The 17,006-nt window shown below is 39.7% G+C and overlaps 1 protein-coding gene and 1 long non-coding RNA gene across 2 annotated transcripts in view; one reads left to right on the forward strand and one right to left on the reverse strand.

Annotated features, from left to right (window-relative positions):
* The window catches only part of LOC133264756 (uncharacterized), a 43,926-nt gene extending 37,379 nt beyond the window's left edge, over nucleotides 1-6,547 (reverse strand). The window contains exon 1 of the long non-coding RNA XR_009741761.1: nucleotides 6,464-6,547. This is a non-coding gene — a long non-coding RNA (uncharacterized LOC133264756). The remainder of the gene's footprint in view (nucleotides 1-6,463) is intronic.
* On the forward strand, nucleotides 6,529-15,929 carry RERGL (RERG like). The gene is made up of 5 exons (XM_061444644.1): nucleotides 6,529-6,664; nucleotides 6,771-6,827; nucleotides 9,139-9,212; nucleotides 12,650-12,798; nucleotides 13,814-15,929. The coding sequence occupies exons 1-5, from the start codon at nucleotides 6,613-6,615 to the stop codon at nucleotides 14,094-14,096; spliced, it is 615 nt and encodes a 204-aa protein (XP_061300628.1). The 5' UTR covers nucleotides 6,529-6,612; the 3' UTR covers nucleotides 14,097-15,929.
* The last annotated feature ends 1,077 nt before the right edge of the window (nucleotides 15,930-17,006 follow it).

Below are 17,006 nucleotides of genomic sequence, written 5' to 3' on the forward strand. Positions count from 1 at the left end.
TCCAACTCATTCTATTTTTTAATACAGTTTAGATTTAAAGGGCCGGCCAGCACAGCTCTATACACAGACACAGCATTACATTATAAAATTAAATATCTATAAACAGTCTCAAACTTAAATGTAATCAGGTCAACTGAGTTCCTGTACTGTAAGCAACAGAGCACTTCATCTGCATTTGTCACCTTTGTCTATCAAAACACTTCTTAAAAAAACCCAAATCTTACAGAATTATAGAATAGGTGAAGAAACTGTTAGATGCCAGGAATCCTAGGCACAGTTGAAAGGAACCTTTGGAAATTGTCCAGTACTCCCCTCTCGAAGCAGTGTTAGTAAGACCAGGTTGCTCAGGACTCTCTCCATTTGGGTTTTTAGTATCTCCAAGGATGAAGACTTGACAATCTTTCTGGGCAACCACTTCCAGTTTTCAATCACTCTCAGGGTAAAATACTAAATGTTTTAAATTCATTCCTTGTACCTCAATTTGTGCCCATTGCCACTTTTTCTGTCACTGTATACCACTGAGGATAGTTTGGCTCCATTTCTTTACACCGTCCCATCAGGTGATGATAAAATCTCTTCCTAATGCAGTCCAGGATGCTGTTGGCTTTCTTTGCTACCAAGGACACGTTGCTGGTTCATATTCAACCCAGCATCAAGCTCTGTAGCTTCCTGCAATGTTTAGATTCTGATACACTTAGCTTATTGTATTTGGAGACTGAACATCTCCCATAGAACAGTAAGTTATGAATAAATGTTACTATTTTAATTTCCAATTTTATTCTTCTAATACATGTTGGTCATAATACAAATTCAGCTTGAAGGCACTCTGAACTTCACAGTACTAATCTAGTAGAAATTAGGAGTTTAGTATTTGCTTATTTAAGTTGTGATCTAATAAAAACCTCATCCAGAAGATACTATTATGAGGTAGTGTATACCCCACAGACAAACCTTACTACATTTACAGCACAGAAAATCAGGAAAAAAGTACTAAATACTTAAAAGAAAACATAAAACCTTTTAAAAGAAAATGTGTTCCTCCTTCTCACATTCCCATAATGATTCAAGTCATGGATTTACAGAGAGATAAGCCTCACTGTGGAAAAAAAAATAATCCGTCCTCTGCCCTGCCTCATATATACTGTTCAAACACCAGGCTTTTGCAGAAAATATCTACAATCAAAAAAGGCAGGAGATGTGATTTTGAGAGTTAGGAGAATTGTAGATGACAAGGAACACGCTCAGCTGGAGTCCTGCTTCATCTCCAAAATGATGGAAGCAATCTCAAGCCTCTGCTGATTATTGAAAGAGCTGACATTAAACTTGAAGGGCCCCAAGCAGAGACTAAGACGTTACAGCTCAACACTAACACCTTAAGTACTATGCAGAAAGACTTTACTTCCATTACAGATCAACATATCTCACATATTTACTTGAGATAAGAACATGTGTGTTGGCATTTTATTACAAAACTATTAAAATGCTGCAAATTCAAACACTAGTTTATCTCCTGTAACTTATTTGTGAACTCTCAGTAGGATTCTAATCACAATATAGACTGAAAAAACATCAATGACCACTAAAAAGCATTTGCCAGCACAGCAGAAATAGGTTAGGTGTCATTTCCAGCCTTTGAATGTTGTTTTTTTAAATCTTAAAAAATACTCTTCAATGACCAGATTATTTAATTATTCTAGGATGATATCCCTGCCTTACTTTACAACTCTTGCAGAGCACTTCTTGAGAGTATCTCTTTTCCTTCCAATGTTAAAAGGAGAGAAATGTCTTCAACATTGCATTATTTCAACAACCACTATTGATTTCTGGCTGATATAATTTCAGAAACAGATTTCAAATTGTTTACTTCTTCTGAGATTATTAATAACTTCCTCTATATACTGTGTTTAATTTGTTAAACTACAGAAATTAAATTCGAGTACAGGCCTTAGTTAAAGATGTGTTTTGTGGTTTTGTTCCAAATAATTCTACATAACTTAAAATAACATTCCACTAGGCACTAAATACAAAAAAGCGTAACCTTTATGTTCAGACTTAGATATAAGCACCCTCTGCAAGCATTTAGCCTTGCAACTCAGATGCTGCTGCAGTTGGGCTAAGGTAAACATTTAACTACATAGAAAAAGATTTCTGTTTTCTGGGAAAAGTCTTTTATATGAAACTCACACACACACAAAAAAAATCTGTCTAAAAGTATAAATTACATAAGGTAGATTAATATAATTTTAAATCCTTTGCTTCTTGTCATTAACAACTTAATTACTCGAAAAAAAATTTTTTTCTAACTTCCATATGGCAGTCCAAGCCATTTGATGAGACTATTTTTAATATTTGCATTACAGTAAAATATAGAGGACTTTATCATGTGCTAGTTACTTTATAGGTATCTATTCAGAAGATAATCTGTGTCCCAAAGTTTGTGTAGAACAGATGTTAAACAAATAGACCATTTATGTACTTACTTAAAATAAGAAATGGAAAAAAACAGTTTGATAATTTACCTTACTGTAATGTACTGTAATGTAACACTGGTGTGCCACTTCCACAACCCAGTGTACACTGTTTATTCAAAAATCAAACAACTTTTTTTTCTTTTTTAAAGATTCTGACTCTAATTCTCATGCTATGAATAAAAGATATGTATTTATATCAACAATAGATGACACATGCTATAAATGTTGAAGTCTAGATGCCTTAGATTTCATTCCCACAACATTAACCACAAGCTATTATCACCAGAATATGTGGTGTCCCAACTTTGGAGCAGAGTCCTTTAAGCGCTTCACCATCTGTGTGCACTGCTGTGGCTGGGTGTAGGGTAACAGCAGCTCTAACAGACCTAACCCTGTCATAGCGTCCTTACCTCTGATGATTATCAGCTAGGAAGCATTTCATGAAAGTGCAGAATCCTTCCATGATACCATGAGGGATACATGCTTTCAGGGTCTGTGAGAAGCTAAAGTTCTGTTTTTCACATCCAACATGAAAATTGAGTACTCATCCAATTGAGTACTAATGGTACTTTATCACAGATAAAAATCTATAATTTCTGTTAAATAAAAACACCCCACACTTTCTCATGGCCAGCAAGGTAAAATTTCAATCACTGAATAACACAACTTGCCACCAAGAACAATTTGCTATTTTGAAGGGGAAAATGGCAATTTTCGTTTTTTTCATTATACCATGAAAAGAGAATACAAAGTAACTGAGACTATGCTGAATTATGACTTCTGTCATGAATAATAATTCTGCGTATCCCACTGAAGAATATATCCAAGTATATAGGTGATGAAAACATCACATTTACTTGAAAAGCCTGTCCTTCTAGTTTTGTTAGTTTTGCTGTGGTTTCAGACCTCTAGTTGGCCAGTTCACATGCTACGGAAGCAGTTAGAGCAGCAGATGCATAATTTACAGTGCTCTACCTGACAATCTGATGGAAAGTGGGCTTTAAAAGACAGATCTTCTCTGGAAAACATTACTTCCTAAGCCAAAAGGGGACTAATTCTGCAGGGATGCAAACTTAAGCAAGCTTTAGAAATCCTGTGCCACACAAAGCAAACAGCTGGCATCTGCTTCAGCCAGTGGTTTCTAATTGTGCTTTCTGGATCAAACCATTATGGTTGCATACAGAGTACAGATAGTCAAATACTCCCAATTTCACCTTCTTTTCAGCAGCTAAGCTGCACCAAAAAAAACCAAACAACCAAAACCAAAACACTTAAAAGGAAAGTAAATGTTTTTCTGATGCTAATTTTTCCCATAAGCAGTTCTGACTCCCAGAGGTATACTGGCATCAAGCCACAGAAATCCTCATCTACAAAACTGGGAATGAAATGCAAAGTGACCTCATCTCACCAGTGATCTGCAGACTTCTGAAAACTTTTAGCTTAAACAATTCAAAATCAATCCTTCACCATGTTCATTGCAGAAGTAACTTATCTGGTTAATGATTTATTTACAGTATATCTATTAGAAGTCTACTGTTTTCGTAGCAGAGGTTTACACATGTAAAAAGTTTCATCACTTCTAATTTGAGCAGCACAGAGTTGACTCAGTTTTGACTACCAAACCCAAAACTAACACGTAAGCTTGTTCTCACTAGAGAGATTGTTTTCTATGCACCTCTACCCTTGTACAGTTATTTACACCCATGGGTAATGAAAGTAAACCTGTTCCAGCACAGAGTCAGTATGCTGAAAAAGTGTACTTTTTCAGTGTACTGAAAAAGACAATTGTCTAAGTTGCAGGTAAGGACAGTCATGCTGAAGGAAAGCAAGTGGCTGAGGGAATTTGAACGGAGACAGCCTTTCAGGACAGAAACATTCATGTTGTTTCATCTGCAATTAAAACTTAATTTCTCTAGTTCTTTAATGTATACACATACAGAATATACACAATAACTGTCTCAGTCTTCTTAAGAACTTTTTTGTATTACTAAAAGAAATAAAAGTTCCAGGCAATATGTTCTTTAACATGGGCAACACCATAATTTGGTTATCACATCTGCTGTCTAGGGGAGAGAAGTGTTCATGTAGTTAAGTCCCTGTAAAGTGAATAGAAGAGCTGGATTCTGTTTGGACAACCTACATCCAAGTACTGCAGCATTTAATTTTGAACAAGCTGCCATATCATTAATATTCATGCATAAGCTTCCTGTACAGTGAAGTCTCTTACCTTCTGATTTCACTTGCAGTCACTTGGCTGCAAGAGCGCCTGAAACAGACCCGAGTCTTCCCACAGTTGCTAGGAAATCTCTACTATGGCTCTACCACAGAATTCACTGAGCTGAAACAATGTAATTATTTCCCTATTCAGTATCACAACAGACACCACAAGGGTGGGAATGAGTCCAACATTGCCATGAATAAGCAGTGCAAAAAAAATGACGGAGGAGAGAAAGCCAACCTGAGAAGCGCATCTTGAGCCAAATCCTTCTCGGGAGTTAACTTCTGTTCTCCTGTACCATGGCCTGTTTATCGGGTTAAAACTGCCTTAATCACCCTTTCCATGGCATAGTCACAATCTGCACGTACTCCAACAGAAACTAAAGTATGTTCCCAAGCTGTGAGACAGGTTCAAACATCACACCAGAACCATTTATTTGCCTGCAAAAGTTGCAGCATTGATAATGGTGCAGATGGTTTTAGATTTTCTATTGCAGTGGTTTCAATGTATATGAAATAGTAAAATACTAAATTGTGCCAGTTATACCAATATTGACTCCAGTCTAGTGATCTCGGCACCACACGACTTCAAAAACTAATGTTAAAATAGCCAAAAAAGGTCAGAACTAAAAAAACTAAACTAAAATAACTAAAGTTCTTTTTAAAACATAACTTTTCTTGTAAGTGAGCAGCACTCACAAAACACCCATTAGATACTTGTAAGTCAGGGATCTTGGAGCCAAGCTGTGCCTACATGTTTATTATTAAATATATTTTTCTCCACTAAGCACTTCCTTCAGCTACAACAAACATACATGCAAGTACCTTGTCTGCTTTTTTTTTTTTTAGCTCATGTAAATCTGTTGTAGCTGTAATACTCACTAGCAAGCATACTGAAGTAGTGCTTTATTGAAGCATTTATACAATGCACAACAGTTTCATCAAAAGAGAGTAAAAATACCAGAATCAAGTATTCAAGTTATATAAACAAATAAAATGAACATGAACAGAATAAGTACACAAGTGTAACTTGGATGCTGGAGCAATATTCTGTTCAGCAGTGGACTAATCAGACCTATGCACCCAAGTATGTTATGCACTTTCAGAGCTCGACAGCCATTAGGGAGCATTTGAGGAGCCTTCTGACATCAGACGTGAAGTAGGTGCAGCCTGTAGGTTCTGCGGGTTTAGCCCTTTGTCTCTCACCTACCACATCTGTCATATTTTTCAGCTTCAGGTAAGTGTTATAAGCCTCAGCTAAGTACCATCCGCCAAGATGCAAGATCAGAGGTTTAGTGATTAGTTTGAAAGTTGGGGTGGAGAATACCAGAGAAGCACAAAACACTTCTTTTAGCAAGAAACTTCAGAAACATTTAAAATAGAAATAATCGCTTTAGTTTCTTCACTTTCACATTCCTGCTACAAAAAGATGACAGCCTGCAGACAAACTTACAGCGTAAATAAACAAACACACAGTCCAGCTAAGGAATGCCTCTTCCTTCTTTTCCCCTTTTGCCCTAGTTTCTAAAAATGCTTAGCGCACTGTGAGGCCTGGGGCGGAGGGGGAACGAGAAAGAAGAAGAGGAGCCGGAAAGAAGACCAGGAAAGAAGAGAAAGCGAGAGAGCCGCCAGCCTGCAAAGAACCGGGCCGGGCAGCAGGAAGGCCGCCTGAACAAAGTTTCTGCGGTGGAGAAGAAGGCCGTGGGAGGTAGGAGGAGGAAGATGTTTGTCGGAAAGGATGAAAACTACCGAACCCCGCAGGCAGCTGTACCTACCGGCCTCGCCGGCGGGGCGGGGAAAGCGGCCAGGGAATGGCGGGGGGAGCGGGGCGAAGGCGGGCTGCTGGGCGGTGTCACCGGGGGAGCTGTGCTCGGCCCGGCGGCTATAAAGAAATGGAGGCGGCGGTAAGTGGCCTGGTGGCGGTATGACCGAAGTGAAATTGGCCGTGCTGGGCGGCAGCGGAGCCGGCAAGTCGGGTAAGGCAGGGAGGAGGGCGGCCCCAGCCTGACCTCACCACGGGTTTGGGTGCGGCGGGCGGGAGGAACCCCATTAAATGTGGAGTGTACTTCTTTTCTCCCGCAGCGCTGGCGGTGCGGTTTCTGACACGGCGGTTCATCGGGGAGTACGCGTCCAACGCTGGTGAGCCTCTGGGGACAGGCGGCGGGAGCGGGTGGTGCTGTGTGGGGCCTCCACCCGGGGCCGTGTGGGGGAGAAGGCAAAATGCGAAGCTTCAAACACTTGAACAAGGAATTGGGTAGAAACGCAGTTCCACAGAACTTCTCGGAAAGGTTTAAGTTTCTGCTTGCTTATCAGTGATAGTTCCTAATGAAGTGTGAGCTTGAAGGCGGGAGAAGGTGAGCCAGGTGTCTATGGAGAGATCACTTAAAACTCCAGTAAGTACAAGCGGGCTGATGCGGTGCTTGTCACAAAGCAACCGCGGAGGGGCTTAGGAAGGAAAGATAACAAGGCTGCATGTGCGAGGCGTGGGTAGATTATAGTAAACTCAATCTGAGAGGAGATAGAGAGTAAAGAAATAGACTGGAAAAAAAACCAAACAGCCCCAATACCTGTTCTGTTGCATATCTTCTCCTCAGTTCCAGAGGAGAGGTGAAACTGATTGTTTATCAGGCACTACTGGTTAATTAAAGCATAATGCAAAGCCTACTGCTTTTGCAGGAGTGGTCTGATTTGATAGCTTTGTGGAAAGCCTTGTCATGCTGAGGATAGAATTTCTCATTCATGCCAGAACAAATACACTGATCCTTAGGACACTTGTGAGGTCCTGGGAGATGGCAAAGCAGGATTTGAACTTTTGCATCCTGGATGGAAGCATTATTTAACTGATACACCTTTGGAAGTCTGCCGCTCCAGCTTCTGGAGTATGAGAAATCCCAGAAGTTAACAGGGTATGGAGATTGCTGCCTGCCTCACTTTCCCTGCTAAAGTGGAGGGGTCTTTCCAAAACCATTTTTTTACAAAAAGAGTAGCTTCCCAAGGTTAATAAATGAAATGTAAAATAGTAGTACTAAGCTGAAATGCATTGAAAATACCCAAATGAACTTATTCTGAAAGTGGAGTTACAGTTGTGCATAAATGCTCTACTGATACTTGTTACTATACAAACACAGACTGAAAGGGCAGTTTGTGTCCCAGATGGCTTATCCAGTTCTAAGCTGTCATGTGTAACTTATGAAGTTATGTAGTGCTTTCTGTATTTTAAGTAATCTAAACTAAAACCAGGTTTCCTTGTTCTGATCCTCCAGTACTGCAAGTCTCAGAAAAGGCACATAAAACCCCCAAAGCATTTTCATTTGTTAACAAATGGTTGTTGGAAGATAAGTTTAGATCTGTTTCTAGAGAGGAGGAAGGGGGAGTAAAGTGGGAATATGGGTGATAAAGAACCTCCCACTGTCAGTAGAGTCAAAGTATGTGTTAAAAATTTAATTATGGAAACCACCAAAAGGCTGCATATTTTAATACCCTGAGATGCTTTGGGCTGGTAGCTCACCATGAACTCTTACGATGCACATGGAGAACACTTAAGATGAGTATGGTACTGAAGATGTTAAATCCAGAGATTGGAGACCTTATCTATGCACTTAATACACAGTTTAAAGTGTATTTTCAGTAGTGCCAAAACCATTTCTTGTCTTTGTATTTCAGTAATTCGTGAGAAATTATACTGTAGGCAGCCTATTGATGACTAGTGCCATGAACACAAGTTGGTTACAGTTGCTTAGAAAAAGCAGTTTAAAATAATAGTAACAGTCCGTCGACAAGGGTTGCTAGTGGTCTTGCAAAGTCCTAAATCTGAGAAGTGGCACTACAGAAATATTTTAGGATCTGGTCTAAGGACACGATCCTGTACTGTAAATACTATTGGTTTAATGCTGCCTATTACGAAAACTCTTAAAGTGCCAGATTTCATGGTAAATAAACATTATGACTAAATAATGATTTTTGTACAGAATCGGAACTTACACATAGCCTGCTTATTACTTCCATAACACTGAGCCTTGGTATCAAGCTGAGAAATCATCAGCATTTAGCTGACTCTAAATGTTGTACATCCAGTTTACCTAGATTTTGGAAGAGGAAATCTAGGATCTGACAGTATTCATTACATCAACATTTTGACAGAACACCACAGTGAAATGGTGGTCAGTTTAAGGGGCTGGGCAATTCGGGTGTTGAAAATGAAATTGTTTTAAATACACACTGGAAACAAACCTAACAAAAAATGCCACCACAAACCAAACAAAAAATAAATCAAAAGAAACCACCAAACAAAACCCCCCAAAAGTAAACCACGAAAAACCACCCAGACTCCTTGAAAATCTCGACAATACTCAAGGAACCTTCAGTATTACCCAGTCTCACTTTTGCTGCCTTTTCACCACCATTCCCAGTTACTAATGCTGGTTTTCTTTGCATACTATATATTTTTTAGAATGCATCTACACTAAACACTTATGCCTGGATGGGAGGCAGATACACTTGGAAATTTATGACCCTTGTTCACAGGTAAGAATTTTTGGGAGCAAAGACAGGCTGTTCTTCATTTTACCTGTGTAATGGCAAAAAGTGTCAGGAAGGGCATGTCTGTGTTACAAACTTTTTCTCTGTTCTTAGAATCTCTGATTGCTTTTTTTGATAAGGCCTGAAATGTCCAAGGTCCTACACCTGGGTCGGAGCAATCCCAGGCACAGCTACAGGTTGGGCAGAGAAGAGATTCAGAGCAGCCCTGTGGAGAAGGACTTGGGGGTGTTGGTTGATGAGAAACTTAACATGAGCCAGCTTCAGTGTGACCTCGCAGCCCAGAAAGCCGACTGTATCCTGGGCTGCATCAAAAGGAGCGTGACCAGCAGGTTGAAGGAGGTGATCCTGCCCCTTTACTCTGCTCTCATGAGACCTCACTTGAAGTATTGTGTGCAGTTCTAGTGTCCTCAGCATAAAAAGGGCATGGAACTGTTGGAACAAGTCCAGAGAAGGGCCACGAGGATGATCAGGGGACTGGAGCATCTCCCATATGAAGATAGGCTGAGAAAGTTGGGGCTGTTCAGCCTGGAGAAGAGAAGGCTGCGTGGAGACCTCATAGCAGCCTTCCAGTATCTGAAGGGGGCCTATAGGGATGCTGGAGAGGGACTCTTCATTAGGGACTGTAGTGACAGGACAAGGGGTAACAGGTTAAAACTTAAACAGGGGAAGTTTAGATTGGATATAAGGAGGAAATTCTTTCCTGTTAGGGTGGTGAGGCACTGGAATAGGTTGCCCAGGGAGATTGTGAATGCCCCATCCCTGGCAGTGTTCAAAACCAGGTTGGAAGAAGCCTTGGGTGATACGGTTTAGTGTGAGGTGTCCCTGCCCATGGCAGGGAGGTTGGAACTAGATGCCCCAAAGGTCCTTTCCAACCCTAACTATTCTATGATTCTATGAAATTTGATAGTTGCTGTGGCTCAGAACTGCTGAGTACTTTCCTATTTCATGGAAGAAGCCCTTAATTGCTTATTTTTTCTGTAAATGCTTTTGGTTTTTGGAATACTACTAACAAATAACTTTTCCCACTTCTGCCTTATATAAGTAAACACAGAGGTAAGTTACAGGTTACAGTTTTCTCAGATACCCTAAAAGGATGAAATTTAGCCTATAAAGCAAGCAGTTTATTAAATGCCTGCAGAAATGGTCAGAGCAGACTGGCCTGGATGTAAGACTTGCATTCACAGAACTCATCCAAGGAAAGCCATAATGCAGGCTTGCATGTGTTGAAAGCTGAACTTTGATCATAGTAAAAAGCTTTGAAATAAAGATTTTTCTATCCTTTCTTGCTATAAGAGGAATAAAGAAACTCGGGTACTGTGTAGCACATGCAGGCCTATGTAGGTCTGTCTGACTAATCACATTAGCGTGCGAGGTTCCCTTCTGGGCAGTGATATTGCCTTGTATCAACTAGCAGAATGACTGCTAAAGCCAAAGCACTGAAAGTCTGATCCAGGCTTAAATTCAAGGACTTAAAACTTAACCCAGAGAGCATGTAAAACGAACCGCCAAAAACAATCAGCCTTCCCAGAGACAAGCAACAGGTTTGCATGTCCCAGGGCACTGGGGATCCTGAAATAGCCCCTGTGCCATGTAACATCATGGAGTCCTCCCTTGCCATACAATCTGTCAGAATGTACTGTGGATTTGCTTCCACTTATCTTGGTCCCCTTTCCTTGGAAGGGGGGGACTTGGGTAAGACCCAAGGCCTTACCATGGAAACTGTGCTTAAACCATGACACATATTAAATCTTGTGGCCTATGAACAATTCTTTATTAAGATACTTGAAACTGGCAGCTAGTGTAAAGCAGATTAGATGACATTATGGGTAGAGGCTTTGGTTGCTACAGTTTGGGCTCCTTTTTCCTTTTAATTGGACCAGAGATCAGTTGTGTTAAGGGCAACCCCTGTTGCCAGCACTCTTGAGCTGTCCTGTACAGTTCTTCCTTAGGAATGAGGCCTAACTTTAGCTGTTTCTTGCTTTCTTCCTGACTTCTAAGTGCCTGCAGAGGAGTAGGTAGCAAATAAGAGTGTAGTACTGCTTTTTGTCTGATAGGACCGCTGATTCTAGAAAGAGATAGATGGGGTACAGAGGTCCTGTATCCCACGGTAGCTGGGAAAGAAAAGCAGGTCCCAAGGGGGCCAGAATGCGGAAGGAAGAGTTGCCATTTTTGCTTCTGCCTCCTGAAGTCTTCTTGCTCCCTGAGGTTTCTCTGTAATAGCTGGATCCCTGTTCTGCAAAGCTCACTTCATCTGTCCCTTCATCTGTCTGTGAAACAGCTGTTACACACACAAGTCATCTTTCCTGCCCCTAAACCTGCTGCACAGTCGCCGCAACATTAAAAAAACCTGTTGGATTCAAGATACCGAAGTCTTCAGACAGTTCTGGAAGCTTGTTTCATCTCATCATTCTAATGCATCCCCTTTCACTGCCAGCATTCCATCCCTCATGAGAAGTTAAAGCCTTCCCTGACCAGCTTATGATGCTACTGTGCTGTTCAGATCCTGAGCTAATCAAGGCAACTAGGGTGGGATGTCAGTGGAGATTATACATTGTAAATAGCAAAACACTAAACTAGTGAGAGAATAATTTAAATGGTGTTCAAATTGCAATTCAAGGTGGGTTTTCCAGAACAAAAGTCAAGGGTTGTTTGGGTGGATTGTTTTTTTTTATCCTGCTAAACTTCCAGTTTTTTACCTATCTTGCATCACATGGCCTTTCTAGGCGTTGCTAAATTATCTGCAGGGATAGGCTATTTTAAAATGGTTTTGAAATTTCATTCCTTAGCTTAATGGGACAGTTTGCAGCTGTTGTTTTCTAGAAATCATAAGTGCAACAGTTCCTCCTTGGGGTGATTGGACAATTAACCCCCTTATCACTCAAGTGACTTGTCACGAGTTTTCTTAAAGTCAACTGCAGATTGAAAGGAGATGTTTTTCTTAGCTCTTTAGAAATTTATCCTATGGGTAAGAAGTGTTTCAGACTTGAACAAAGCAAAGAGGAAACAAAACGAATGAAGAAACAAACAAAATGAAAGGTTACTGTAGTCAGACTATTAGGAAGATGCAAAACGGAGCTATAACAAGAAACTGCACAAATATTGATGGCTTCTGTATGTTTCATTCTCATATAACTACAAAATATTCAGCGTAAGTGATGGCTGTACAGGTTATGCAGTTTTAATGTTTAAACAAACTTTTTTGTAATGAACTTGTCAGTGGTCGAAAGTGCCATCTATATTGCTGGTTATTTATTAGGCTTTTGGAGCAGGACTCGCCTGAATTCAAGGCCAGCACCTAGACCTATTAATATCTTTTGCAATAAAAGATACAGCATTCTCACATTCACAGTGACCAAAAAAGAAAATGCTCTGAAGTGACAACAGTAACATTCTTTTTGCATGTGTACTTGAACTTCTTTCAGCCACAACGGGGGAAGCTCTCCCTCACAGATGAGCTCCACTGGGCTGATGGATTTATCGTTGTTTACGACATCAGTGACAGAGCATCATTTGCATTTGCAAAAGCATTGCTGTACAGGATCCGAGAGTCTCACATAGGAGCTTGTAAAAAGTAAGTGGCCTTATTTTTTTTTTTTTTTCCCTCAGCAAACATACACAAAAGCTGAGAACTTGTCTGTGAGCTGTAGGCATCCTACTAGCAATTAAAATCCAGCAGCATCCAAGTGGCATAACACAGTACCAACAATAATGTACTGGAAGGTAAACTGTTGCAAATTGCAATCTATTTCACTGTATCCAAAGCCAAATACATTGGGATTTTTGTTCTTATTTCTTATAGCACTACTATTTAAATATCTGCCATAAATCTCTCTGCTGTGATTTACATGGGTAGGTGAAAAGCAGCACAGTTAGTCTATGCTTTTACTCACCCACTCTATTACCAATAGAGATGCACCAATGTGGGGGCTGAAGAAAGTTCTTCCCACAATAAATTAATGTAATACCATGAATGTCTCCTAAACTGTCTTTAGCAGTGACCCCAACATTATTTGTGTACATGGATGACCATATAGTAGGAAACAAACCACTTACTTTCAAAAAGAACCACCAAAACCGCAAGCCTGAGTACATGTGGTGGTGTTTATTCCTGCATCAGTCAGCTGAGGTGCTTCCTAAATATAAAGAAAGGATTTCATTCACATTTATCAGAAGCGGAGTGAAAAGAAATCAAAAATGTTTTCTTGTGCATCTTGTTGCATCTATATTCTGTTATCTACAAATGGAGATAATGATCAGCTTGCTGCTTCATGAGTCCAGAAGCTGACAATATACCTAGCAGTATACAGTATGAAAACTACAGTGGCTGAAAAATACAACACTGAATACAGGAACCAGAATGAAAACTTACTGATGGAGAATAGCTTGTCTGGAAAATCTTGACATGTGACTATGGCAAATGGAAAACTATAATTCCACCTGGCAAGGCTAGGGATTTGGCTTGTTCTCGTTTGTTTTTTCAAATGCCTATTATCCTGACCATACATACTTTTCATACACAATCTATATAGTACAGCATATAGCACAGTATTGTAACATATCTTTAACTGGAACTTTTTTTGTTTCAGAATGGCTGAGTCATCAGTATTTTTGGTTGGTAATAAACAAGATTTATGTCACATGAGGGAAGTTGGCTGGGATGAAGGACAGAAGCTGGCAATAGATAACAAGTGCCAATTCTGTGAACTGTCTGCAGCAGAACACTATCAGGAGGTTGTGGCAATGTTCACAAAAGTCCTGAGGACTATCACATCAAATTTCAAAGTGAAGGAAAAGAGGCGACCAAGCGGATCAAAGTCAATGGCCAAGTTAATCAACAATGTGTTTGGAAAGAGAAGGAAATCTGTGTAAAATTTGGGTTACTTCTGAGGTAGGAACAGGATGAAATAATGGAACACAGTTTTCAGAATTCAGTTTCCTCCAAAGGTCAGTGTCTGGAGGAGTAAGAAGAAACCAAAGGCAGGATATAGTAAGGTCAAGTGAACATGGTCTAGACCTAGAAGACCTGACCTTCTATTTCCAGTTCTGCTACAGATTTACTGTGTTAGGGCTTTGTCACTAAGCTGCTCCTCTCATCCTTTATCTTATATTGCTCGGAGCAGAGTTTTAGTCTGTATTTATTAAACACCAGCATGGTCTTGGATAGGGCTTCTAGGTCTAACTGAAGAATGAAAAGTTACTTCCAATAAACTCAGCCTTGCTGATTAAAATATTACTTCTGAATTCTGAGATGTGGTTGGGGTTTTTTATGCAAGAACACTTACACTAAAGCAAAATACTGCTGCTTCATGTAATAATATATTTAACTGAAGGAAGGATGGGTTGGATCCTTGTGTGCTTAAAGGTGCCTAGCACCTGCTAAAATTTATATGAATTAAATGCTTAGCCACCAAATCTACAAGAGGTATTTACCTGCAAAGGCACCAGAAGTCGCGAATCAGAAAAACAAAGCACTGTTGTCTCCTGTTTCAGGTTTGGTGGTTTGTTTGGCTTTTTTGGTGCTTTTTTTTCATTTTGTGTGGTTAAAGAAAGTAGAGAGGGTTGAGCAGAATGGGAACTGAAAAGTTAGTGAAATGTTAGTCAGTGAGCATCAGACTGTTTTGGCAAGGTCATTGTTTAGTGAAATAATTTTATGGCTAGGGCCAGCGTTAAGGCCAAGGGTAACATCTTGTGCTGATCCCTTTCACAGACCAGTTTTCATGGGCTGCAAAAATGTTTCTGTGCCTACTCAATTTTAGATGGGCGTGGAGGCTTGAAAAGAGCACAAGTTCTTTAGAATGTCTGCCTGGATTTAAAGGTCAGCCTGCTGGTAAGACCTGTACTCCTAAATTGCATAGAGTGTTTTTTCTAAGGACCAGTGTCTTTACAAGTCATCACTATGGTATTGAAATGCCACTTGAGAGATCACAAAGGAATATGTTAGCTACACTTTTCAAATGTGGATATTAAACATCAGACGGGTCTAAATATGTAGTCAAGTGACATTCAGAGCTCTTACTGTAGGGAACTAAATAAGGGCTTAGCCCAGTGTGTTTGAAAATGCTGTGCTTGTACAGAAATTACGAAAGGGAAGAGGAGTGATCTGAAGATGAATTACTGCTTCCTAACCATTTCACAGGACAGCTGAGATCCAGTCTTTGGAAGCTGCAGAGTTGAAGCCTACCTGTGCTCTGAAATTTTGCCTGCATTGAAATTTGTACCATTACTTTATCAGTCACAGCAGAATACCAATTTTCAATTGTCCACCCCATTAAGATAATACAAAAAACCTATATAATCTTAGCATTACTGTTATTAAAATGTGCTTTAGTTTTATAAGTGTTGACCAAAGATCACTTCTGTTTTTTAAGGAAAAGTTACTGTTTATTTCACTTGTTTTAAGACTACCAATATTGGAATATAGTTCTCAGTGTTGACAGGCACAGCGTTGCTTTATTTCTATGCATATGCTGCTCTGCCATATCAGGAGTAGTATATTTAACTATTAACAATATCTGTGAGGTTGAATTTGAAAACTACTCATGTATACCCTTCAGCTTTCCAGCACACAGGGAATTCTAGAACTACTGATACGACTGTTGATCTGTCAGGTAGCTGTATCTTGCCAGCTCTACCATTACCAGATTTGAGAACTCTTAACTGTATTTACAGCTATGGTATTAAATAAACTGGATATAAGATGGATGTATTAATGCCTTTTTTTTTTTTTCCCTTTTACTGTGGCATCAAGCTACAGACTTCCTGTTTTGACTGCTACTGTAAAAGTGAAGCACCATGCAGATCTGGAATTCAAATTACAAAAGGAAATCTGGGAATCAGACACTTGCACAAAAAAGAGCCTCTAGCTGTGTTTCCTGTACACAGTGAAGAAGCCTTCATGTACCTTTATCAAGTGAACAGTAGAGAACTTTTTAGAAATTCATTATCCTTTAAAAAATGAGATAGTAACAGAGCAGCTAATTAGTTTTGATTTGCTTCTATTCATAGGACTGTGGACTTCCAGACAGGCAGAATCTGCAGTATACCCCACAGTTTCCTTTCCTTTTTGTCTAGATGGGATAAGTGTTGGAACACAGACCAGCTACTTTCTGGCCGAGAAGATAGGCCGCTCTCACCTGAAATAAGCTGAAACAACTGCAGAATGCGTTTGGACTTAAGTATACTAAAGCACCCATCATAGACATAAGTTGATGTTCTTAGGGTCAGAATTTCACTTGCCTTTTATTGCCAGTAAATGCAGATGAACAAGAGTGCAGAATTTGAGAAGGAATTAAATTTTAAAGCAGAGATACATGTTCTCCCTAAGTGTATTTTGTTAGCGTTTTTTTAGCAGGTTTTTAAAAGAAAAGATACTTAAATGACTGAGATTGCTGATATATTGCTAAGTATTCTTGGAGTTGTAACACAAAAGGTAGTATATTACTTGCTCAGACACATTTGAAAATGTAGCAAAGTAAATGATGTAAGTGGTGTCTGGTGCTCACCCTTGACAGTGACATCACCTAGAACATATTGAACTCATTAAAGAGAGTGGAAATGGAGTTATTTATTTTGCCACAGATTGCTTCGGCATATAATCCCATCCTTTCTCACTAAAAGATTTTGAAATCACAGTACAGGAGTTAAAAGTTTCCTGCTGTTGTATCTAGAAGTCCTTGTTTATATGAACTTTCTAGTTTCAGTAAAATTTTGCCTGAGAAAAGCACTCAGAATTGATGTTCTTTTCCCCCTGTCTTCAGCTTGTTTTTACTTTAGAAACAG

The sequence above is a fragment of the Pezoporus flaviventris genome, unplaced genomic scaffold, assembly GCF_033815535.1.
Source record: "Pezoporus flaviventris isolate CSIRO_AGI_PZ_B2104156 unplaced genomic scaffold, CSIRO_AGI_Pfla_v1 ptg000002l, whole genome shotgun sequence".
Taxonomy (NCBI): Eukaryota; Metazoa; Chordata; class Aves; order Psittaciformes; family Psittacidae; genus Pezoporus; species Pezoporus flaviventris.